General features: G+C 40.6%; 2 protein-coding genes across 2 annotated transcripts in view; both read right to left on the reverse strand.

Annotated features, from left to right (window-relative positions):
• On the reverse strand, window positions 1–7,979 carry LOC141752279 (vacuolar protein sorting-associated protein 26B-like). The gene is made up of 6 exons (XM_074610072.1): window positions 7,609–7,979; window positions 5,979–6,135; window positions 5,084–5,248; window positions 3,538–3,713; window positions 3,272–3,414; window positions 1–3,124 (listed from the first exon to the last, which is right to left on the reverse strand). Exons 1-6 carry the CDS (start codon window positions 7,829–7,831, stop codon window positions 2,984–2,986), a joined length of 1,005 nt encoding a protein of 334 aa, XP_074466173.1. The 5' UTR covers window positions 7,832–7,979; the 3' UTR covers window positions 1–2,983.
• Window positions 7,980–12,155: 4,176 nt separating this feature from the next.
• The window catches only part of jam3b (junctional adhesion molecule 3b), a 44,968-nt gene continuing 30,894 nt past the window's right edge, over window positions 12,156–26,229 (reverse strand). Inside the window, exons 2-9 of the mRNA XM_074610059.1 lie at window positions 20,544–20,612; window positions 20,328–20,441; window positions 20,087–20,239; window positions 18,787–18,989; window positions 17,399–17,498; window positions 17,119–17,248; window positions 16,952–17,006; window positions 12,156–15,951 (exon numbers count right to left, since the gene is read on the reverse strand). Of these exons, the coding sequence (XP_074466160.1) occupies window positions 15,916–15,951; window positions 16,952–17,006; window positions 17,119–17,248; window positions 17,399–17,498; window positions 18,787–18,989; window positions 20,087–20,239; window positions 20,328–20,441; window positions 20,544–20,612 (860 nt within the window). The 3' untranslated portion in view covers window positions 12,156–15,915. The remainder of the gene's footprint in view (window positions 15,952–16,951; window positions 17,007–17,118; window positions 17,249–17,398; window positions 17,499–18,786; window positions 18,990–20,086; window positions 20,240–20,327; window positions 20,442–20,543; window positions 20,613–26,229) is intronic.

The following is a 26,229-nucleotide window of genomic DNA, read 5'->3' on the forward strand; positions in this document are numbered from 1 at the left end:
TGCATTTTCCAGTTGCTCCCTTTTAATTCAAAGTAAAACAGGAATATAAAATGATTTTAAATCAACATTTATAGACAGGGAGATAAAATATGATGTGAAAATAAACAAAATAGGAGAAGGATTGCATTTACATTTTGCATTTACACTGTACATTTCATTATTCTTTCCTGTTTCAATCTCAGTTTACTCTCTATTACAAGCTGGGTTAGTTTAGCTGCTGTGTGTCTGTACCAGTCAAATCACAGTCACATAAAAGAACAACTAAAGAGACACATACTGTATGTACTCCAAACTTGCTTTGGCTTTCTTGTATGGTACTTTTTTTTCCTTCAACAGATTTCAGTGAAGTGTTATTATATCAATGGAGGTAACAGCCAAAATAAATGTCAAAATATTGCAGAATACATTCTCTACAACTTAAGAACTGTAAGAAAATTATGACAATTTTCCATACACAAGATCTATATTTTACGTAATCCTATTCTTGATAAGTTTACTAAAAAAAAAAGACATAAGTTTGTGTGATCATAAAGGTGCCATATGAGAGGACAACAATCATGTCTTCTTTATCAAGGCTTTATTTAATAGTGGCCAGTAGGACCAAAGTGTCATAAATCTTTCTAAATATGTGTTCAGACATACATTTTTGCCCTGCTTCATACGTGCTAATTTGAGCACAGGGTCATTTGTGTTTATTCACCTCAGACAGCCAATGTACTAACTGTCCGGCTGTCTGTGATTTCTGCCACCATCAATAGCATGCCAAAGGAATAAATCTTCCAAGAAGGAAAACTCCTGAAGCTGAAGGAAATCTGCAGCTTCTTCTGTGTGCCAAGCGTGTTGGAGAGCTCTGGTGGCCGACGTGAAAACGCGGATGACCCTCTCTAGAGCCAGTTGGAGCAGAGCCAGTGTGTATGGGGGAGGTGAGTGGTGAAGCAAGAGAGAGAGAGAGCAGCGGCGGCGGTGAAAGGAGCGAGTAATCGACTCTGGCCCAAGCAGGAAAAGTTAACAGTTTGGTTTGTCCGTTCTGGGCTACTGTAGAAACATGGCGGTGCAACACTGCGGACTCCCCATGTAGATATAAACGGGTCAGTCTAAGCTAACGAAAACACAACGATTGTTATTATCAGGTGATTATACGCTAAAGAAAACATACTTATTAATATTATATACCATTTCTGCCAATAGATCCCCCTAAATGTTACATACTGGTCCTTTAAGTCAAGCTACGGGAATAGAAATAAAAGTATCTCGTCTGCTCATATCACGTTATCCCGTATTCTCAGTGGACGACAACAGAATACTAAAACTCGCCTTACTCTGCCAGTAAAAGTATGAAATATAAAAAAAATGTCTAAAACTTTAATATGATACACGGTGATGGATTTTGCGAAGCTGCACAGCGTAAGCTTGTCAAGCATAAAGTATCAGGCCAGGGTGCCGGGGTCGGTTTCAGTGCTTCACACTTTGTACTCAAGTGTTTCAGAACGGAGTAATGGCACAGGAACTCCATTATCTCCTCTCCCTGACCAGAAGCAACACAAAACCCTGATTATACTTATTTGGAAAATATAGAGAGTTTCAGAACTTTAATTTAAGTTCTCAATATGACAGAGTTGCATTTTTTGTACATAATTTTTTTTCACAATAACATTATTTGAAACCTTCTTGGCACTAAACCCATTTTTTTTTTTATTTCATGAAAAGTGGGAGACATGGGGGAGAAAGGGCGTAGCAGTGTGGTGAATGTTCTCTGCACTGAATCATTTTTGGCAATAAACCCTCAGGCACAAAGCTAACTAGTCTATTAAGCATCTATAAACACAGGTATAATACTGTCCATGTTAGATTTGAAGAGTCCGATTTTTCACTCTACTTCTGAACACTGCCATGAGTCCAGTTTATAAACAGCACTGAGAGCAGAATAAAAGCAGAATGAGATCATAGTGCAAATAAGAAAGCAGGGCTTCAAACTATCAGAGACAGACACGGTTACAACGTTGGAAGAAGAATCCCACAGCGCTCAAGTGTGCCACGGTTGTTCTAGCAGCGGTGGCAGCGCCTGACAACGAGCCCCCGACCAAACTGAAGCATGATCACGCGTGGAAAATGCTGTTTAAGAATGGATTTTTTGTTAAAAAATAAATACTCTACAGTTATGCCTATTTCTGGTGAGAGCCTTGGAATGTATGAAAATATTTTAAGCATCGTCTTATACAAATATGTAAATGTATATTTCTTCATTTAGAGCATTTTTTTTAAGTCTTGTACTTAAGTAATTGCTCACTTTTTAAAATTAAGAGGCACATTTTTTAAAACCAAATTAGAGGGTCTGTTTCTCTAAATAATCTGAAATGAATTAATGTCCCATTCCTTTGAGGAGACATACAGAGATGTACTGTAAGATCTATTGTCAATGTTAACCCACTTTTTTAGGAACCTACTGTAAAAGACTACAGTTTCTGCACAGCGCAATCTTCCAGCCGAGTAAGTAGTCTGAAGGAAAAGTTGTTAGAAATACACCCGTGGTGGCTTTCATACTGTACATTCATACACACGCACACACGTGAATTCACGTTATTGGTCGAACAGTACTTGCACATTCTATTTAAGTGCATCTAACGGGTGAAGTTTGCCCCACTGAACTGTATAGTAAATGCCATAAAGGTTTAATCAAGCACTTAAAAAAAGTAAATTTTGTGTAGACAGAGAAATTATGTGGTAATAATGTGGTAAACTCCACCCAGCTGGTACTTCAAGGTGGTTAAAACAAACAGAATGACTTGTAACTACAGTCTAAGTCGGACTGTTTGTTCCCTTGACACACACACCTCTCTCACACTCTCACACACATCTTGAAAAACACTGCAGCACATTCCATCTCAACGCAAACAAATGAGATTCACATTCAGAGTTTGCTGACAATTTCTGCGCCGTGTTCGCTCAGACACTCACTACACGAGGGTGAAGTGCATGCTGGGCTTTAGCTGTCCTCTTCCTCCTCGTTGCTCTGCGTCAGGTTCTTCTCTGGATGGGAGGTGCCTTCGAAGCGCTGGGAGGCGATGATCGCCTGGTGAGACATACTCTTCCTCACTATGTCACCTTTCCTCCACAGGGTAATCTCCTGCAACCATACAATACAAGACTAATGATATACTGTACAACATGGTATGGAATAGAGGGGATTGTGCCAATGACTCCCATAAGAGCTGTTGAATGAAGCACAGATAACTTCCGAGCCAACATGAAGCCATTAGTGCAGTGTGCGTACCTGCTGTTTGAAATAGCGTCGTTCCTCCTCATCTATGAGGACCAGGTTGAGGTAGTACCGCACCGAGAACTTCTTGTTAATGTCCCTCATGGTGGGCGTCATCTCATAGCCTGCTAGAAACAGCCTGATGGGGATGGACTCTCCTGCAGCACAAGAAGGCAGAAGCAGATGTAAGCGTGTGACAACTAAACTCACAACCGAAACACAGTTCATTATCAGGTACATTACATAACATTATCAACTGAGGATTATCATTAAAACATTACCTCTGACTGGTGCACCGTCCATGATCTCATACTTTGCGATGGTGTCGTTCTCGTGGTAGACGTTGGGCCCCGTGCCAGTCGTCTCCCGCTTGATGATGTCAATTTCCATATGTCTGATCTTAATCCTCACCAGCAGGAAGTAAATCTTCCCGACAATCACATCTCTAAGGTGATACCTGCAAGCAAAATGGTATGATCTGTCAAAACCAAGCAGCCGTTTTCCCGCTCTATCTTGCTTTCCTAAAGAAAACAGGCATAATCAATGAATTAAGATACAATTCTGATCAAAAGGAAAGAACTTAGGATCCTATTTAAACAATCTACTGTACAGCACACGGTCTAAAGTGCATCATGGCGCATTTAGGGCGTGTCCAGCTCCTCTTTTGCTAGTTAAGCGGCGCATAATAATATCCATTTGATCTCTTAATTAATCATAGGTGTGTTTTGGTTGTAACAGGAATTAAACCAATCTGAGAGTCGTCTCCCATTCCCTTTTAAAGTCAGGTGTTCCTGCACTGGGCGCGTCGCTATTTAAAAGGCAGATTCGGCAGATTGGAGAAGCGATTGGTTTTCTGCTGAGGAAACGGATCTGCTCGTGTGGGAAGTGAAAGTGTGCGAGCAGATGTATGTGGTCGTTGGTCGGTGGACCCTCTGCCTCCGCCGTCTGCCAATCCTCTGTTCCATCAACAACTCCATCTGAGTGGTAACCTATTTAACCGGCGCAGGAGGCAAAATTTATGATATGATAATAAGCACCAGGCTAAATATGATAAACATGTATGGTTAAATAATGAAAACTGTATTACTTTCGGATGCAACCCACGGGGGGGGGGCTCAGACCGGCTGAGTGGAATTCTCTTTGCAGCCGGGCGCTGTTGGTGAGGCGGTGTGTAACGCACGGATCCATCAGCCTCAAAACGCCGCCGTTTAGGGGGAGAGGGCCCGTAAAACTTTGAAGCAGCCAACGCCTACACTCGCACAGAGGGATGATGAGAGGAGACGCCACAGATGCACCGTGATCTCTCTGGTCACGGCGAGGAGCGCTGAGAGCGCTGAAGGATGAACAGTACAGAATACCTGAGAGCCTCACTTCATTATATTCTGAATTGTCGCCTGAATTTAGTGTTTTCCTTGAGATAAATAAAAACCTTGTTCTAGCGCCGACACTATTTAACTGAGGAAGAGGAGCTGCTGCGTCCCTGTGTGTGTAACAAGCAGAGTGTACACGTGTTGTGAACCTTCCTGTAGACGCATCTTACTATTTAAATAGCAGGAAAATCCTTAGACCAGGTTACTGTTGGCGCAATCGCTTTCTGCTGCCTCAAGATAACAATGTGCCAACAAAGCACCTGACCACAACTCATTTTAAGACCAACATGCCCATGGGTGCATAGATGGGCGCCAGTACATCTGCTACTTGCACAACGTGGACGCTGGGCGTGAAAATGACAACTGCGTCGGTCTGAAATTAGCAAATGACAGTTGCGCTGCGCCGCTTTGGTGTAAGATAGTTAGAGTTATTTTAGTGGATATTAGAAAATCATACTTGGATTTATTGTACTCAAACTCGATGTGTAGACAGTCCTCGATCCCCACTTCCATCTTGATGGAGGAGTTGAGCTCAGGGTAGGAGCTGAGTGTGTGCACCACAATGTCCAGCTCTTTGCTGATGTCATTCAGTCTCCGGCTTACTGTCGCCCTCAGAAAGTAGCTGTAAGAAAAAAGAAAAAGGTCACATGGCTATGAAACAAGACTACCAGACTGTATGTAACACTATAATCAGCGAGAGGCCCTGTTGGGCTGCTCTGCTCAGTACACAACCAACAGAAGTTGGTGGATGAATGAAAAATGGAATGACAAACTTAATAAGTTGTGGGGTATCCTCTTTACAGCGGCCACATTGGGACAAAGCCCTTCACATAACCCTATATAACAAATGAGTGGTATTAATCTTCTCATAACTCTCAAACTATTCCTTAACATGTTATAACTATACTATACTATGTTAACTATTCCTTAGCCGTTAACATGTAACAGCTATATCAGGCCGAGGCTGCGGCTGCATTAGTCGTGCAAGAGGACATTTCTGACGCCCGGCGGGGACCCTCCAGGTGTCAGAAACTCACGGGCAATGCATCCTGGTACATGTAGGCAGAGCTGACACAGCTCTGAGAGCAGGAGAACTCAGCTTTCTGGGTGAATACAGCCCACACTGGGGAATTTATTGCTTCAATCGACTACATTTACCATCAACACTGATCCACATAAAAGGTGGCAAATTTTCCCTTTAAGATTCAAACTAGTGGAAAACCCTTTGCCCGCCAACATGAATGTTGATATGAACTATTATGTTACAGTGCTTTTAAATAGAAGTGTACGGTGCATGTGGGAAATATCTACAAAATATACATTGCAAATAATTCATGCACAGTAGAGCTTACCGTAATTTGACGTTCTGACCCGTGTAGGACTCGTAGGGTTTCTCCACATGTGTGAACTCAAAGTCAAACGTCTGCGACTGCGTGAGCTCCCCTGGCCGAGCCAAGTCTTTCACAAGAGACACAAACTCGTGGTGGTTCCCTCTGTCATAGTACAGCTCTGGAAAAGACACATTACCAGCATCAGACGGCTACAGTGGAGCAGTTTGATAAGAAAGAGTTTGCACAAGCTTTTCCTTCAGTGCTGACAGATGAAAAGAGTCAAGATATGATTTGATGACAGAAGAAAATGGTAATAGGTTTGTCTTGAATATTGTTCATCTTATTTCATCCACTGCAGCTCTGAACAACCTGTAACAATCTATATTAACACCCTCAGTTTCTTTTTTTTTTTTTACAAAGGCCATTTAAGGATTCCATTTTGCCCTTCCACCCCTGATCCAAAGTACTTCTGCTTCTCCTTTATTTGGAGAGAAATGGTGGTGAACAGAAAAAGGGAAAAGGGTGGGGTGATGTTAAATGTCAAGATGCATTTATGCTCGACGGGTCTGGTGAGGACAAAATAAGAGGAAATCCCTATTGCTGCTGCAAACTCAGCTAAACTAGGCAGGCTGAATTTTAATCAATTAAAACAATAAATTAAAATCAAACAGTATGTACCTTTGAAAGGATGCAAACAAGCTGTAGCTAGACTAAATGAAGGACTACCTTTTCTTGTAAAAATACTAGGGCTGTCAAAGATAACGCGATAGTAACGCCTTAACGCAAATTTGTTTTAACAACACATTAACACAACTTGTGATTGAAGATCCTGGTATCATATGAAACTAGAAAAAAACTAATAAATCCATCGGTACCAACCATGCCACACTAGCTTGTCAGGAAGGAGGTTAAATGTCTTTATAGACATGCCCACTTTATGATGATCACATGCAGTTTTGGGGCAAGTCATAGTCAAGTCAGCACACTGACACACTGACAGCTGTTGTTGCCTGTTGGGCTGCAGTTTGACATGTTATGATTTCAGCATATTTTTTATGCTAAATGCAGTACCTGTGAGGGTTTCTGGACAATATTTGTCATTGTTTTGTGTTGTTAATTGATTTCCAATAATAAATATATACATTAATTTGCATAAAGCAGCATATTTGTCCACTCCCATGTTGATAAGAGGATTAAATACTTGACAACTCTCCCTTTAATGTACATTTTGAACAGATAAAATCCCACTGCTGAATTCATCTTCAGTTAGAGCAGTTGTATATTCAAGATCAGTTTGCTAATATAGCACAACAGCAACTTTTCTTTGCCACTACCAGTTGCATGATGTTTAACATCAGCCCTGGACTACCACCTGTCAACTTCTTAGTATGAAAGTCACAGTCTGACAGAACAGCTCCACATTAAAAACAACAACACAAGGGTCAAAGGTCAATGACACAGCTAGCCAATGGCTGATGATGTGTCAGCTGACGTCAGCTTGCACCCAACATCTGTCACGAGACCAACTGACACTTCAAACTGACACTTGTGAACGACGGTGAGACGTTCACGTGCTTCACACCGTCCAGACACACGGAATAAAGAGTGTTTAGTGGTGCAGACAGCAGCTGTAGCTCCACCAGCAGCTCACCTATCTGCCCGATGAACTCTATCTTGACGCCGTTGTGCTCCAGCCTCTTGCCAGGGTGCTTCAGCGTCACGTTGAGCCTGCCGGACACCGTCTCTCCGTCGTAGAACAGGAAATATTTGTCCTTCCTGCCGTCTTCGCTCTTGTGCTCGGCTTTCTTTCTCGTCTCGGCGTCGTTCAGGACGATGTCGATGTCCGCGCTTTGACCGAAACCGAAGAAGCTCATGGCTGCTGGTCGGTGAGGCTGTCTGTCCCGGAGACAGAGACAGACAGAGACGGAGACGGAGACAGACAGGTTGTTGCTCAGAGGGTTCAAGTGAAAACTGCTTCCCAGATTATTGAATATTTCCAGTTACAACCGGTTGAGTGCGCATGCGCGGACAGTCACGTGATGGTATTAACCAATCAAATCCACGGTATCAACAGCAAGGCCTATTAAAGGAGGCTAGGACACAGGCGGTACGACCAATGCGCAGTATAGCTGTGTGCATACCAGATTTTACTGCGCATGTGTGGTACCCCTATCACATGATGTGATGATGACGCGTGAGCTTAACCTCCTTCAATAGGCCTTGATCAACAGGCAGTAGAAACACCGTCTATTTGAGTCCTTTTTTTTTTAATACTTTATTTCAAAAGTTCAATACAATATAATCGCATGTTCAGATTTTTCATTAAAATTCTGCAAAAAAATTATACAATATAAAATTATATAAAATAATATATATATATATATATATATATAAGAAACACCGTCTATTTAAGTCCTTTTTTTTAATACTTTATTTTAAAAGTTCAATACAATATGATTGCATGTTCAGATTTTTCATTAAAATTCTGCAAAAAATATTATACAATATAAAAATGAATTATAAACTATACAACAAATAAACCCGTACATTTGAGTCCTTTTTTTTTTAATACTTTATTTCAAAAGTTCAATACAATATAATCGCATGTTCAGATTTTTCATTCAAATTCTGCAAATAATGCTCGAAAAAAATAAGAAATAGAAATTAATTAATCAATTAAAATAAATTGTGAAAGTGTATAAGGGTTTAGAACATTATGACAGAGGTCATCCCCATGCTCTATTATGTCTCATAAGTTGTTGCATCAATTTTTGGGTGATACCATTTGTTACACAGATTTGGCGCTAAATTTAACAATTTTTTTTACCACTGGAGAATTGATAAAAATGATCAAGAAACCTCCAAAATACCACATTAAGACAACAAGACCTTGAGGAACACCATAGAAAAACCCATGCTGTGATTTGGGATTCATCATAATTTCTGCAAGAATTGTATTTTTCGGTGATTGGATGGCGAGCAATATTATACAGTCTAAAAATAAAATAAAAATAAATTATAAACTGCACAACAAATAAACTGTAATGAAAGGAAAAGATGAATAAAAACAAAATAAAAAACAAAAAAACATTCGGGGTCTGTTAAACAATTGGAATCAATTTAAAATGTCTAAACAATTTAATAGTTTTATTCAATTTAACATTTTTGAGTTTTAAGTCATCAATCATGATCAAATATGTTTTAAAATCAGTATCTTTAAAAATAAAAAAAGAAGGGTATTCTTTTAAGCTATATCATTTTATGTATATAATATTTTTGCTAGAATAATAATCAAATTAATTATATAAATCTCATCTGTCGAAAAACTGGGATTGTTGACAGTGAGTAATATCTCAATCTTTGTTAGTATGATATTTTCTTCGAAATGTTTGAGAGATTCTTCTGTAAATTAAACCAAAAATATGTGAACATGTGATTATATTGTATTGAACTTTTGAAATAAAAAAAATCTCTGTACTGTTTAGCTGTAAAATGAGGTTCAAGCCTTCATTGTCATAACATCTTCCAACATTATCACATTTCCAAGATCTTTTTTTTTCTCTTTTCTTTTCTAATTTCACTGACTGATGGTGAAAAACACAGACAGCATGTTGTACTACTTCTAAGCACAAGAGATTTACAATTTTGAAGCAGCTCCATTAAACTGATTTTGGTGTCTGGAATTGTCACAATAAAAATAAATGCATCTGCGTATCAATATTAACATTTACTGTCAAGTTATGATTGTTTTTCTTGCATTGACTTTCACTCAGTCTCTCAAATGAGGGGAAAAGAAGCAGCTCTGTGATGGCGGTGCCGCACCACTAGAGAGCAGAGTTAAATAACAACAGGACACGGATCAACCCAAGAGCCCTCGTTATAGTTCAACTTAAGTTAAGGTTTTTGCATTCCTGATATATGAAGCCAATATTCAGTATTTTAACATTTCCATTTGCACATGGAAACATTTAAAAAAACATTCTTGATAGGATAAAAAAAGCTTTTTAAACTGGTCATTGCCACATTTTTGATTAAAAAGCAAATGTGCCAATAATCTGATACGTCAGTCAACACCATGTTTCACATACATATGCACTGACACATCTACAACAATATGAAATATGATGTGTACAGAGGAAGAAGTGGTTATTGTGTATATGTGTGTGTGTCACTTTAGCTCATTACAAGGCTCCTCTGGGAACAGATTTTCTTAAATGTGTAATTAGTTCTGGTGACTTGTGAAAAAAAGATTATAATGATCCTCCTTTGTGAATAGTTTTATAATCAAACTTGACAACAGTTAAATGACTCCCCTGGGGGCTTTTATTTTTGCACGAACCGAGTCGTAACAACGTCCTTTCATAACAATGACTCACTTTTGAGACGGTAAAAGAAGTCTAAAATTGTCCCTCAACAGCCTGCTGGAACATCTGAGTGTCACACGGTGAAATTCTACAACTCCCTCTCGTGTTTGGACAGATGACTTCAAACCTTTAACAAGCAGAGCCCTTAGCTGAAACCAATTGTCCATGTACGGTTGGGAGCAGTTGGTGCAGCTGTAGCCTCGCTCTGATTCAGACAAATGTCTTGTCAGTGTGTCAGTTCATCACATCGTGCTGTGATATTTTCTAAACAGGCTACATCCGTCTCTTTTTCTCCTCACTACCGTGTCTGCTCTGAACACACTTGTGTTTGCAGCTCTCTGCTCTGTCTGTCTGTTCACTGCAGCCGTCGACAGAAAAACTGGAATGTATCTATAATGTCTATATTTAGAACATTATGATAGAAGTATATGATGATCATCCCCATGCTCTTTTATGTCTCATAATTTGCTGCAGCAATTTTTGGGTTGATACCATTTGTTACACGGATTTAGTGCTAAATTTAACAATTTTTTCCACTCCAAAAATTATAAAAAATTATCAATAATCCCTCCAAAATACCACATTAAGACACCAAGGCCTTGAGGAACACCAGAGAAAAAGCCATGCTTTGATTTTGGGATCAAAAACTTTTGTCATTTGGAGATTTCTGCAAGAATCAAATTTTCCAGCGATTGGATGGCGTTGCACTTCTGTTGCGTAAACTGCTCAGAAACCCCCTTATTGTCAATCCAGCTAGGAAAGCCATCCATCCTCTGAATGCTCTAGGTCTCTAGTTTGTGGCTGTAAAGTTTCATGAGGCTGTAATTATCCTAGAGGTCACCACAGGTCATTTTATACAGTGAGGTCAATGAAATGTCTCCTACGGGGACTAACGTCATCACACATGAATACATTTGGGCTCATTGGATCCACAAGAGTCTCAGCTTTACAGTGATGCCCAGTTTATGTAATTAAAAAGTCTAAAAGTGCATGTGATTATCATAAAGTGGGCATGTCTGTAAAGGGGAGACTCGTAGGTACCCATAGAACCCATTTACATTCACATATCTGGAGGTCAGAGGTCAAGGGACCCCTTTGAAAATGGACATGACAGTTTTTCCTCACCAAAATCTAGCGAAACTTTGGAGCGTTATTTTTATGTTTTCCTTACAAGCTAGTATGACATGGTTGGTACCGATGGATTCATCAGGTTTTCTAGTTTGATATGATACCAGTATCTTCACTCTAGCTCTAAAGTGAGCCCGCCGGCAAACCACAACATCCCTGTTCAAATTCCGCCGGAGACCTTTGCTCTTAATCTCTCTACCTGGTCACTTCCTGTCGCCTCGAATAAAATAATGAAGGTGTAATGCACAAAGAAATACTTCAAGTGTTTTTAGAGGTGTGTTTTCATCCCACGATTTTACTGTGAATTAAATAGAAGTGTCTCTGCTGCAGACTACAACATATTATTATACAGTATATACTGTACATATATTATTATTACCCCGCTGAGCTCATTGACTGCGACGCTCTTCATCCAGGAACTTGCTGTCAGTTGGCACAGTTACCAGAGAGGAACAAGAAAGCTGTTTTCAGCGTAGAAAAGTGGAAATGGCTTAACTCCCACTAATAGATTAAGGCTTTAGATCAACAAAGATGCTGTCAGTAGGACATTTGATGGAATTTCATACTGAACAGGATTTCCGTGCACAGCGGGAGACTCTGGGGAAGTCGAGGAGGGTTGGAAGAAAATTATGAAATGACAAGAGTGGTAGCACAGATGCAGAATCCTCACCACATACACACAAAAAAAGCTAACACAAATGTCTCCAGTAATATTAGAAGTGAGTTTTATTAATCACAGAGTGGTTCGAAAATGAAAAACAAAAAAAAACAACCAACCAACAACCCCAGCAGGCCCCACATGGACATTCTACTGTATGTGAGTTTGGTTGAGAACATCCTGTTGTACCAGTCCTCAGTCTGCACCACCGCTGCCTGACAGCATCCAGCCAGATTACAGACAGACTTGGTTCAGGGCTGCCTGTGGGGGGTAAATGTAGGCCTACATGGAGCTGCTGCACATGAATTTTGTTGTTGTGTGGCTGACACTTTGCATGAACTCTGCTTTATAAAACGCTCACAATGCCTGCATAATTAGAGCTCCATTACAGCTGCACGTCACTTTCATGAATACTGAGTCAACATTGTGTTCATCGCTGAAAGCGGTGGAGCAGTGGTGGGTTTCAAAAATCAAAATCCCCCCCGGCTGTCGGTGTTATAAATGAAAAACATACCTCAGTTAGTCAGGACAGTGTGTCTTTATAAACCAGAGCTCATATATAAACATCCCTGCTTTGGGTATCCATCTTTTGCCTAATAGTGCTATGTGTCTTTACCAAAAATAATTCCCACTATATTTAGGCACTAATATATTTATATTTCTACTTCAACGTGTCTACACCTTCAAATCTATGAGAAAAAAAGCTATTTACAAATTTGCAGATACGTATGGAAGGAAGGGAAGTGGAAGTTTGCGATGATATCATTCCTCTCAAACGCCGTGCGTGTGGTTAAATGAAACATGAAGCCTCCGACAGAATCGTAGCGATGGAGAGGAGGAAGAGAGCATGGCTGTAGAGAAACTGGACTACTGCAGAGGCAGAAGGCACTTAAGAGGAATGAAATTTGTACAACTGAGGGTGGGGGGGGGGAAATGTATGCATCTGTGTGATCTCACCATATATACTGTAATGTACCTGTAACAGGAGTCATTGTGAACTCAGAAACGTTTTCTCTTGGTTCCTCAATGCGACTTGGAAGAAGACAGAGCAGGGTTTCTTCTTCCTGTGTGCAAACGTTGGGCACATCGTCTCTACCACGACTGATATTAAGTTAACATTTTACCACACTTGCCGATTATCAAACATTCGTAACAGCTGAACAAGAGATTCGTATGAGCTGCTTGGAAGTCACATGAAATACTGATACGTCAGCTCAGCTCAAAGCGATGACGAGAAGGAGCCGAAAGCAACAGAACTATGAAACACTGAGAAGTTTGTTCTGAATACGAGGGCTGAATCATGACTGAATTTGCCATGCTGCTATCAAGAAGCTCTTGTTCAAGTACGGAAGCCCCGAGAGGCCAGGAAAACATTCTTGGGATCCATTTTCGGATTTTCTCTCCTGTGTTTATGAACTTAAGAACAGGCAGAAAAAGGTTTTGCCAGGATAACCTATATAATAATAATAATAATAATTGTGTTTGTTGTTGCAATACTCATTTTGGCCACAAGAGGCTCATGTTTTCTTCCAGGAGAGCTTTAATTCACATAACTTGCTAACACACAGTATTGGTGCCTTCAAATGAAACTCGTGAGCTCGTGTTCACAACATGGGAAGTTGTGTACACTATATGCTTGGCGTTCAAGTGGTTAAGTCGCGCTGCTAACTATTTAGCGAGCTAGCAAGTGGGTAACATGATGCAGTAAATGCAATGGTATAATGACAGAGGAGAAAGATGACGCCGTTGGGAATATCAACATTTTCCTCAGACCTGTTATAAAATTACAAAGAAAAACAATATACGGCTAAAATAACAATATATTAACTTATTATGCACCGAAAAAATAACTTCCATAATTTCCGCCATTTCTGACAACATGAAAAAACACGTCACAAGACGTGAGTTCGGAAATTTCAGAAACTTTCCACCTCCGAGGTCGTGAATACGACATGAGGGGGCGTTCATATAGGCCTAACTTGTAAACACGGACCCAATTTGAAGGCACCATATATGTTCCTTGTGTTTAGAGTGAAATCACTATTACAACAACAAACTTGAGATCTCAAAATGATCTTGTTTTTCACCTCCCAAATATTATTTTTTTCACAAATGAAAAAAAAAGGAAAATGATCTTGGCAAAACAAATATATAAATAAAAAATCCACCAGGCAAAACCCTTTTTTAAGTCATAACCACGGGAGAGAAAACAATTTAAATTCTCACTTGGCTCTCAGGGCTTCTGTATTTAACGTGTTATGAATGATACGATCAAATGTTTAAAAACCTTTTCTCAGTCTTACAAATGGAAAGAGTTTCATATCGCCTCAAATAGGACATTTTTCACCACTTTACATAATCGAGAGAGAGAAAAATAATATCTAACTAATATCTATATACAATCAGTACAACGGTTAACCCTCCAGACCCCAGCTGTATCTCACTGGGTCACGTCTGTTTTGCCTACCATTATCTTTCTTTCCAACTAAAACATTTAGCCACGACTAAAGGTTAGAAATGTTAGATGAGGTATACTCTCTAATTAGCACAAATATTAGCAAAAGATAGTTTGTAAACAGACCGGACATCAGCAAATATCAACCAGGATTCATGTCATTGGTTGTGTATAATGTGCTGTAATAGACTGTGTAATGTACTGTAGACCTTTAGTAAATATAGCTTGAATAAAGGCGAGTCAGTAGTTAAAATAACAAACTGTCACTCACAGTAACAGAAAGCTCTTTGTTCTCCGTGTCAGGTCATCCAATTTGTTTCTATTCAGAATCCAAATCGAGGCTTTTACACAGTAAAATGTACCACGTCTAGTATTACAACTTAGTCTTGTTTGGGTCTGGAAGGTTAACTTACAAACCCTGTATTAATACTATTATTATCATTATTATAGTGTAATACTGAACGTACATATGACAACAAAACTCTATCCTGGACAGTAAATTCAATATATACAAGATTAACAGCAAGCATAGAAGGACACTTAAAATCAAGAAAATGCAGCACTGATTGTGCGCAGTGTTTCACAGCATTTGACTGGCACTCTTCAAAGCCTCTTACTAAGACTATCTACAAAACATGAACACGGAAGTCTCTCAACAGAAAAGTGGGAATTCCCAGCGGAGAAATTAAATATGTAAGACCGCCGATCAAGAACCACATCTCGATATGAAGTCATCTGTCTTTCTTTCTTCTGATCGCAAAGGTGTAAATGCTGACAGCTTGATGTGGCTAAAAGTGTTACATAGTTTTTTTTTTTTTATCCACAACCAAATAAAAAAAACAACACATGTTAGTATTTTACAAATATTTAAAAAAGTAAACCTTTATCTATAGGCATTTTAAAATATATTCCATCAAAAATAGTCTGACAAATTTCAACAGTAGAAAAGAAATGTTATACAAATGACGAAAGGTTTTGAAGCAGAAGTAGAAAGGCGTCATGATTGACTGACGTTCGGAGGAAAGAGACTCCTCCTTTGCTCTCCACCTCGGTTGGTGTTTAAAACCATGCAATAACTGTAAAGTAAGAACTCCGTAATTTAGCAAAAGAAAATTCGGTGGGTGGTGATAAAAGTCGACAAATGAATCTCAGTCCCTACACGTGTAATAGTTTTGACATGTCGTCGTCCTGTGAAATCTTGTCACCTTTGGCAAACTTGAGTAGTTGGATTTCAGTCATGCTGAGAGCTCCGAGCACGAACTGTGGCAGCTCCGTTAGTCAGACAGCGTGGAGCGCAGTCCCACATGTCACGTCTTCCTCTCAGCACGGCGCCCCTCATCGTCCTCTCCCTTTTCAGATCACAAATGACGACTTGTGTCGGAAATCCCCCTGCAGAGAGCGTAGGCCAAACGGGAGTCGTATTTAAGAATTCATCGTATTGCAGAAGTAATACAGATATTCTTCTTCCACACATCCATAATAACCTTTCAGCATATTGTAATTCAAGTGTTCTGAGAGACTTCTCCTCCTCATGGCTCTGTTTTCAGGCTTTAGAAAATCTAGCCTAGTGATGGGAGACTTTGACCAATCACAGGTCATTTTGTTCATTCATCATTCATAGCCTGATTTATAAAACGTTTTATTCCTAAAAACATGGCGACATTTTTTTTTTTTTTTATGGCTGTCAACAGTATTTTCTGATTTATGGAGTGATAAAAAAGAGATAATTGAAAATTCCCTCTTTTAAAAAGTAGGGCTGTCAAAGTTAACGCGATAATAACGCGTTAATGCAAATTTTGTTTTAAGGTCACTAATTTCTTTAATGCAATCTTTCGGAGGTTGTAACAAGCTCAGGTTTAAAGCTAGATTGAAGATACTGGTATCATATGAAACGAGAAAACCTAAAGAATCCATCGGTACCAACCATGTCATACTAGCTTGTCGTGAAGGAGGTTAAATAACACTCCAAACTTACGCTAAATTTTGGCGAGGAAAAACTGTCATGGCCATTTTCAAAGGTCCTTTGACCTCTGACCTCCAGATTTTATGCTAAATGCAGTACCTGTGAGGGTTTCTGGACAATATCTGTCATTGTTTTGTGTTGTTAATTGATTTACTATAATAAATATATAAATATTTTTGCATAAAGCAGCATATTTGAGTATTAAATACTTGACAAAATCTTCCTTTAAGGTACATTTTGAACAGATAAAAATTGTTTTTGCGATTAAATATTTGAATCGATAAAAACCTGTGATTCTAATATGTCAACAAAATGAAACAATTGATATCTATTAGTTGGAAACTATTCACCTGTAGTGTCTCGCCAGTTTTAAATGGACTATATTCTCTTTTAATAGGCATCTAAATCTAACTGCTATCTACAAACCTCATCCTCCGTCCTGACGTAGTCCACTCCGTCTCCTTTAGCTGGGACCTTGTAACTAAAAGATACAAAAGGCACATTGTGGTGTTATGGATGACAGGTTGGATTAGTGCTGGCTACAGACGAACACATGTATTTGTTGATCATGTTGAATGGGGAGGGAGTCTTACTTGTTCCCCGTCTGTTTTTGGCTGGAGAAGTAGCCTCGCTTGTACGCGCAGCAGATCCCTGCTGTTATACATAAGAGCACTACGACCACCACCAGCACTCCCATTACAATCCCCACAATATCGATGTCATCTGTGGAAGTCAAGTAACAATGTAGAAGTGAATCACTGGATGACATGGTAGAGTCTTCAATATGTCTTTAAATGTGTCTATGAGGCCTGATTATCCATCCCATCAGCACGTAGGACGTATATCTTAGCGACGCATGTGTGACACACTTACAGACTTCCATCTGCTGCGGTGGACACTCGGCGTATCCTGCGTCGTTCTTCGCTCGGCAGAAGTAGTCGCCTGCGTCTTCTTTTCTGACTGCGATGAACTTCTGCATCGGAGAAATCACAAAACAAAATAAATGTGATTAATGCAAAACCCCCTAATGCTCATACCAATAAAGAGGTGCTGGTATTTTTGAACATTAAAGCATGTAAACATGTTCTAGTAGAAACCCCAAATACTGCATATTAAAGGGAGATTTGTCAAGTATTTAATATTCTAATCAACATGGGAGTGGGCAAATATGCTGCTTTATGTAAATATATGTTTATATTTATTATTGTAAATCAATTAACAACACAAAACAATGACAGATATTGTCCAGAAACCCTCACAGGTACTGCATTTAGCATAAAACAATATGCTCACATCATAACATGACAAACTGCAGCCCAACAGGCAACAACAGCTGTCAGTGTGTCAGTGTGCTGACTTGACTATGACTCGCCCCAAACTGCATGTGATTATCATAAAGTGGGCATGTCTGTAAAGGGGAGACTCGTGGGTACCCATAGAACCCATTTACATTCACTGATCTGGAGGTCAGAGGTCAAGGGACCCCTTTGAAAATGGCTGTGACAGTTTTTCCTCGCCTAAATTTAGCGTAAGTTTGGAGCGTTATAGTTAGTATCTTCACTTTAAAACTGCTACAACCTAAAAATTGCAAGTTGCGTTAATGCGTTATTATTAACTTAACATTATCCATAAAATAATGACATGAAATGTTGATTATGGAAAAAACTAAAACATGATAAACAAGAAATTCTTTGGGTTTCTTCAAGTTTCCAAAAGTGATGAAGCTCTCCAGGCTAAATAATGTAATCTAATCTAATACGAAACAATAATAGATTTCTAAATCAGTCGGTGGACATTACTTCCTCATATGGGAGCAGCAGAGGAGTGATAACTGTTTCTGTGAACACTCTAAAAATAAAAACCAGATAAGGACGGTAGAAAAAACATCCTAGTTTTTTTAATGTTTATGACTGCGAACGTCAGTCTTTTGTTTCATTGAGCTGCAACAACTTGAATTCCACACAAAGACAAACACTGCTTTGGTGTGTCACATCTTGGAGGCCGGCGTGAAGGTCGACAGGAGAGCGTTCGAGGCGAGCCGCTGAGCGGATCGAGCTGCGCTGCAAAGCAAGCGAGAACTGAGGAATGTGCAAACGAGGACAGTAGGTTCCCCCTCGAGGCTCAGGCCCTCTCGCACCATCAACTGTCTCCCCAAAATATCTGCCCCCACCCCTGGGCGTCAGGCCACCGTCCCCTGCTGCCCCGCCCTTGCCGCTCATGTGTGTGTGTCCTTGTCCAAACACATGCCCGCATATACTAACCAGAGTTCCTGAGTCGGCGTTGAGCGTGTACGAGGAGTTGAAGAACTTGAGGCTGGACTTTGGGTCGTCGGGGATCTCCTCCTTGTTCTTGAACCATTGGTACTGAGACTTGGGGAAGCCCTCGTCCTCCACGCAGCTCAGCTCAGCTGACTTCCCAAAAGGCACTGACTTTGGGACACTGCATTTTGGCACCACCGGCTTTACTGTGGTCAGATAAAACATGGTCATCGTCACTGTACTAAGTCTTCATTCACACTTCAGATTATGTTCTTTAAGCATCACAGCGACAAACAAACGGACACGTTCTTTCACGATGCTGTTCGGTCTATGATTGACTCCGATGCTTTAACAGAACAAAGTCACCCTGACTCATACTGGACTGACGGCATCGACAGTGCCAGACGGGTACATGATTTTTGGCCCGTGCCAAAAAACGCCACTAAAACACGCAGCGCTCGCTTTCTTTAGCACTGCAATTCAGAGCAGATGCAGTTTCAGAGGTTTCCTCTTATAGCCCAGAACACGCCTTTGCAGCTGGGCAGGTCTGGTCATAACACATCGTCGTGTATGTGTGCCAAAGGGTTGGTGCGACCTACAACACGGTTTCATCTTACAGCATCTAAAGTGTGAATCACTAAGCAAGGTCTATCTTTAAAGGGACTGTATGTACGTTTTTAATCGCTTTTTATTGCCAATGTGTGAACAGGTTGTAACTTAAACATAAAAAATGAGACCTCCCACGGCTTTCTGAGTTTCCTCTCTCAGCCTGTAGACTGCTTTTAATGTGATGAACCCAGGAGAATGTATGTGATGTCAAGCACGCTCACATGCTACTAACCACTCACGCCAACAAACGACCCGCCCCCATCACAACTCAGACTCCAACACAAACTCCACGGAAGCACAAAAAAAAAAGAAGTTATATCTAACGAAGTGACCGACGTCGGAGGAAAACTAGGATCAACATCGTCCTTCCATTCATGGAAGGGACATTCGTTTGGCGAGCTAACATTACTGCCAAGCATATGCAATATATAGTGATATTGTGGTTTTAGCTGCTGATGTTGCTAACGTTAATCAACATGATGCCTGTTAAACACATTCAGTCTCGTGTGTGTCGCCTCACAGGACGCTGACTGTTGACTTAACCGCCACAGGTGTCACAAGTCATTTCTCATTCTTACATAGAGCTCCTTTAAGGACACTATGTTTTGTGCATTTAGAAGAATCTTTATCTTGTTTTCATATGTCATGTCTTCTACATGCAATACAGGCCCATGATGCGGGTAAGTGGGAGTACCTCTTACAACAAGGTCAATCACAATCTCGTCGAATGACTTCTGGTCATCGGCGGCGGTGACCTCGCAGCGGTATTTGGCCGTGTCCGATCTCGTGGCATTGGTTATCAGTAATGTGGCAGGTTCTCTGATCATCGCTCTTTTCTCCAGGTCACCTGTCGCAAGAAAAACACGTGCAACAATGTCAGCGAGGAAATGTGTGGAAAACTGTAGTAAATTAGAGGAGAGCATTTTATACATTACCTGAGATCTTCTTGTCAAAATACACATAACTTGGTCCCTCGTTGGTTATCTTCTTCCACTCAATTCTGGGGTTGGTTGTAGAAATGGACTCAATCAAACATGACAACTCAATTTCTGCAGGATAGGAAAGAAAGTGATATGACAAGAAATTAATTCAAGTGGAATAATTCTTTTTTTGCATTATTTTTGTAGGGGTATTTGCTCATTAGCTCTTACTGTCAAACTCGTCGGTCCACGGCGACTCGTTGTTTGTTTTCAGGACCACTGCTAACACGCTGAAGTAGCCTGCAACAGCAGAGAGAAGAAGCAAAGCAACGTGAGACTCTCCGGAGCATGAATTTTCATGATACGGTGATGATATCTCATGCGCTATGCACAATACCAGCTGACATCCACTGACGTGCTGAGCTTATTTTAACACTCTCCTTCAGGATGTTTGTTCCATGTTCATTCCTCTTCAATTTCACAACACAATTAAGGTGAAGATAAATGTCAATCCTACATCAGTGATGATCTTATCATCCTGGTGCTCTTTGGCCATGTCCTGTTACCGTCCAGCTTCCGTGTTTAGTTGTGTTGGTCAAACCATTGTGTGTGTGTGTGTGTGTGTGTGTGTGTGTGTGTGTGTGTGTGTGTGTGTGTGTGTGTGTTGAGGGTGGGGGTGCTGTTTCTATGCACAGTGGATAATTGCGCAGGGAGGCATGTGCCCTTTTCAGGGCAAGCTCACCATGCCAGTAGTTCAACCGCCTGCCGAGCCCCTCTCTCTCTCTCACTCTCTCTCTCTCCCTCTCTCTCTCTCTCTCTCCCTCTCTCTCTGAGCCTGATGCTGTTGCCCATGTGGGACTAATGGTGCAAAAGCACCCCGGAAAGATCAGTGTTGGTATGCGGTGAGGAGGGCTAGGGCCTTGGGAGGGGGCACTGCTGAATCATCCTGACAGCCTGGTCCACAAACAAATCCACACAGTCACTTCCACATGAATGTTAACTGCAGAACGTGCTTACGAACACTTTCCAGAGACCTAAAATGATGGTCTGGCTCTTTGAATGCAGGGTCACTTGTGCAGATTGTACTGTCACTGAAAATCTATGAGATGCCTAATCTCCATATGTGCAACCTCTCTTGCTGCCAGCCCCTGGCTGAATCTTAAAAAGAAGTAATAGTAGTTCATTATGGAATGATTTATATGCCTGCAGCATACAGGCCACTCCAGCCGTGCTACATCTCAGTGGTCCATTGTATAGAAATGGATTATAACATCAATGTGACCTCCGTTATGATGCACACATATTGACTTATTGGTATTGTATCATCGATGGATTACTGAGTGAACCGACTGAGTGCAGGCCACCTGGACCAGAACCCCTGCATGACGTTGTTTTTGACATTTCTTTTGGAAAGTCAGAGAGACATAAAATTATCACAAAGCGACACAAAGTGATGACAAAGAGACAAAAAAGGACCACGATATGACAAAAAAACAACCACGAGACAAAAACGACCATGAGACAAAAGAACAACCACAAGAAGACAAAACAACCACGAGACAAAAAACAAGTTTGCGACAAAAACGAGCATAGAGACAAAAAAACAAGCACAAAGAGACAAAGACGGACATACACAGTAGGCTACCCACTCTGTGATAGTAACGATGTCATTCTGTGTTAAACACAAGGCGAGATATTCTGCTGAAGGGACAGAGATGTAAGGTTAGAAGCCTGCCTACGGAAACACACCTCAGTACACAATTACACACATTTATGCCACAATATGCCACCGACAGGCCTCGCACACAAACAGCAGGCAACAGACAGGTTTGTGCACATTTCAGCTACAGATTCTGAGATCACAAAGTCATTCTGTCAGTTACCAACAAGTTACCAACATCTCCACCAATGAATCAACACTATTCTGTTCCATAGAGATGTTATATGAACGAGCATCGACTAGTGATCACGTCACGACCGACTGTAGTGTTCAACGAGAGAGAGACAGAGACAGAGAGAGACAGAGAGAGATAGAAAGAGATTATTGAATGCTCTGATTATTAAATATAGCCTAAACAAATAATGCTTTGTTTGTGATGACAGTTTAGCTTTTTAGCACCTAGTCGTCCGATGTGTTCTCTCCATGTGACCCGCCGGGAATCCCCTGTCAGAAACTCATGTGCACGCACACTGAGACTCAAAAAACAACACTCAATAAAATCTATTCAAAGGCATTAAAATTATTATTACACCACAGACATTTATTGGAGGTGCTAGGCGGGTGCTATGGCTATCGCAGGGATAGCTACAGCACAACCGAGCCCCTTCCAGGCACCGCCTACGCCACAAAGAGACAAAAAATGATCACAAAGACACAAACGACAACTACAATGAGACAAACGACGACCACAAAGACACAAACGCCGACTACAATGAGAATAAAAACGACCACAAAGAGACAAACAACGACCACAAAGAGACAAACGACGACTACAATGAGAATTAAAACGACCACAAAGAGACAAACGACGACTACAATGAAAATAAAAACGACCACAAAGAGACAAACAACGACCACAAAGAAACAAACAACGACCACAAAGAGACAAACGACGACTACAATGAAAATAAAAACGACCACAAAGAGACAAACAACGACCACAAAGAAACAAACAACGACCACAAAGAGACAAACGACGACCACAAAGAGACAAACGACGACTACAATGAGAATTAAAACGACCACAAAGAGACAAACGAAGACTACAATGAAAATAAAAACGACCACAAAGAGACAAACAACGACCACAAAGAAACAAACAACGACCACAAAGAGACAAACGACGACTACAATGAAAATAAAAACGACCACAAAGAGACAAACAACGACCACAAAGAGACAAACGACGACTACAATGAGAATTAAAACGACCACAAAGAGACAAACGACGACTACAATGAGAATAAAAACGACCACAGAGACAAAACGACGACTACAATGAAAATAAAAACGACCACAAAGAGACAAACAACGACCACAAAGAAACAAACAACGACCACAAAGAGACAAACGACGACTACAATGAAACAAACAACGACCAGAAAGGGACAAACAACGACCCACAATGAAAGGACAAAAGGACCAGAAAAGGTGACACAAAATGAGCAGAAAAGGGACCCTGAATGGTGCATACAGTACAGTAGGTGTAGTCTGCTACTAATTAGTGTTGAAGATGGTCCTGTATCGGCCTCTCATTCAAACGGGTATAACCTGATCTCCAACAACTGTCATGTGGACACACAGCAGCGTCTGGGGTCACCTGCTAAAGCAGACAGGCTAAGCTGATTAGCCCACGGCCTTTCTGGAGATCATGACAAGACGACAGCTTGTTTGTAGCTGCTGCTGACGGTAATAAGACTGCATGGAGGTCAGAAGTAGGTCACACCTACGCTCGACAATAAAACATCTTTGTATTAATATTCCCGATACAGGTTTTAACATGGTAAAATCATTTTCACAGGCCATATTGATGTGCTGATTGTGATCAATTCTACATGAAAGCAGAGATGAAATTCTTTCAGTATGTTTGTGACAAATAATAAGTATGACGACAAGTGTTTGGTAAGAAAACTTGGTTTCAAGCAGCCTTCGACACAAACATCCAGGGACAAGGAGCTCCGACCCAGCCTGACCTTCCTTCCTGAAGCTACTTGTAGGGAAACACAGCTCAACCGTTCAACACAAAAGTGAAACCTTCATTTGTTCTGATTGCTAATGTTAAAGCTGCAGCGGGAAGAAATCAGTCACTATATCCTGACAGTAGTGAGACAGCTAATCTGAAACAAATCATGTGTCTCTGTGTCCTCTGGTGTCCTCCGGTCTCTCTCTGAAATGACCTGTGATTGGTCAAAGTCTCCCATCACAGGCTAGATGTTTTAAAGCCTGAAAACAGAGCCATGAGGAGGAGCAGAAGTCTCTCAGAACACTTGAATTACAATATGCTGAAAGGTTATTATGGAATTTTTGCCCAATGATGCCAAAAATATTCTGCCTACTGCAGGTTTAAGCCTTCATGTCATAACATCTTCCAACATATCACATTTCCAAGATCTTTTCTTGTCTGATTTCACTGACTGATGGTGAAAAAACACAGACAGCATGTTGTACTACCTCCAAGCACAAGAGATCAGGAGTCATACCAGCTCCATTCAACTCATTTTGGTGTCGCAGTAACAATAAATATGGATTTTTTTACCCAATGATGCCAAAAATATTCTAATAATCTTCATAAACCTTTGATTCGGCTTTGCATCTCAACGCAATTTATTCCACTCTGTGCTACCGCAGCAAAGACAACAACGCTCGTTCCCAGGTGGAATAAGTTTAGCTCTACAGCACCGAATGAAAAAAGTTCTTGACAACCTAAAAAAAAAATACTTTTTTTTCTAACTGAGAACTTTAACAAAAGAATTATAAAGAAGCACAGACATGAATCTGCACTGCTTTTTCAGAAGTGCGACAGTCAAAGCGGCACCGATTCAGTCGTCACCTATTTAGCTTCCTCTCCGCAGTGCTAACATGCAAGAGTTAAACGCCGTGTGTTTCTGAGAGCTCCTTGTACCGCAGATACATTCTTGTAGAAATGCAAACGGATGAGAAGTAACTGAATCTGTCCTTCACACTGAGAGGTAGAAATAGGACTGTTTACAAAATGGGGAGAATCCCTGTCAGTTAACTTAGAAATATGCATTTCACTGCTTCTCCTTGTGTATGTGAGGCATGTCACTGCTCACTTCTGGGTGTGGGTTTTAAATACATGTAATGTGCAACTTAATACCAAATCTAACTAGGCCAAGCATGCCGAGAGTCCAACATATCAGAATAGGTTGAAATAGAATCCACAATAAATGATTCCAGGTGATTCATTTGTACGATGACTTTCCATTAAAGGCAGCACTCACTCACTTTGTTTTTTCTGGTCTGACAGCGCTAATGGAGTTTAGCCCCCCTGTCCCTGTGCTCCTCCTTAATTCGGAGAGTATTAGTGCAGATTAGGTGCCTAAGTGGGCTTGACGTAGACATAAAAAGCTTGAGAGGTCTGCCATGGAAACAGCTGTCCAGGAAAACACATGAAACCCCCACTCACACTGACTGAGCTTCATCTACTGAACGTTATAACCCCAGCCAGTAAACAGGAAGAATCAACCAGTTAGGACTTCTCACTCAATAGTTGTTGTTGTGGGCTCAATTTTAAAGGTCGATAGAAGAGATATTGGTATCATATGAAACTAGAAAACCTAATGAATCCATCGGTACCAACCATGTCATACTAGCTTGTCGGGAAGGAGGTTAAATAACGCTCCAAACTTACGCTAAATTATGGCGATGGAAAAACTGTCATAGCCATTTTCAAAAGTTGTCCCTTGACCTCTGACCTCCAGATATGTGAATGTAAATGGGTTCTATGGGTACCCACGAGTCTCCCCTTTACAGACATGCCCACTTTATGATAATCACATGCAGTTTGGGGCAAGTCATAGTCAAGTCAGCACACTGACACACTGACAGCTGTTGTTGCCTGTTGGGCTGCAGTTTGCCATGTTATGATTTGAGCATATTGTTTTATTCTAAATGCAGTACCTGTGAGGGTTTCTGGACAATATCTGTCATTGTTTTGTGTTGGTAATTGATTTACAATAATAAATATATACACACATTTGCATAGAGCATCATATTTGTCCACTACCATGTTGATAAGAGGATTAAATACTGAACAAATCTCCCTTTAAGGTACTAACATGCAGCCTGGAGTCATTTGTAGAGCGGGAAGAAAAGTAGATTCATTGATTAGTCAACCAACAGGAAACAAATCAAAATCAATTAATTGTTTAGTAGTTTTTCAAGCAACATTTGTAC

The sequence above is a fragment of the Sebastes fasciatus genome, chromosome 16 (genome assembly GCF_043250625.1).
Source record: "Sebastes fasciatus isolate fSebFas1 chromosome 16, fSebFas1.pri, whole genome shotgun sequence".
Taxonomy (NCBI): Eukaryota; Metazoa; Chordata; class Actinopteri; order Perciformes; family Sebastidae; genus Sebastes; species Sebastes fasciatus.

Coding starts and splice junctions, on each gene's coding strand:
- LOC141752279 (XM_074610072.1), bottom strand. CDS start 7,831: ATGAGCTTCTTCGGTTTCGGTCAAAGCGCGGACATCGACATCGTCCTG. Junction 5,249..5,978: donor GGTCAGAACGTCAAATTACG/GTAAGCTCTACT, acceptor TTTTTCTTACAG/CTACTTTCTGAGGGCGACAG. Junction 3,415..3,537: donor GGACGGTGCACCAGTCAGAG/GTAATGTTTTAA, acceptor CTTGTGCTGCAG/GAGAGTCCATCCCCATCAGG.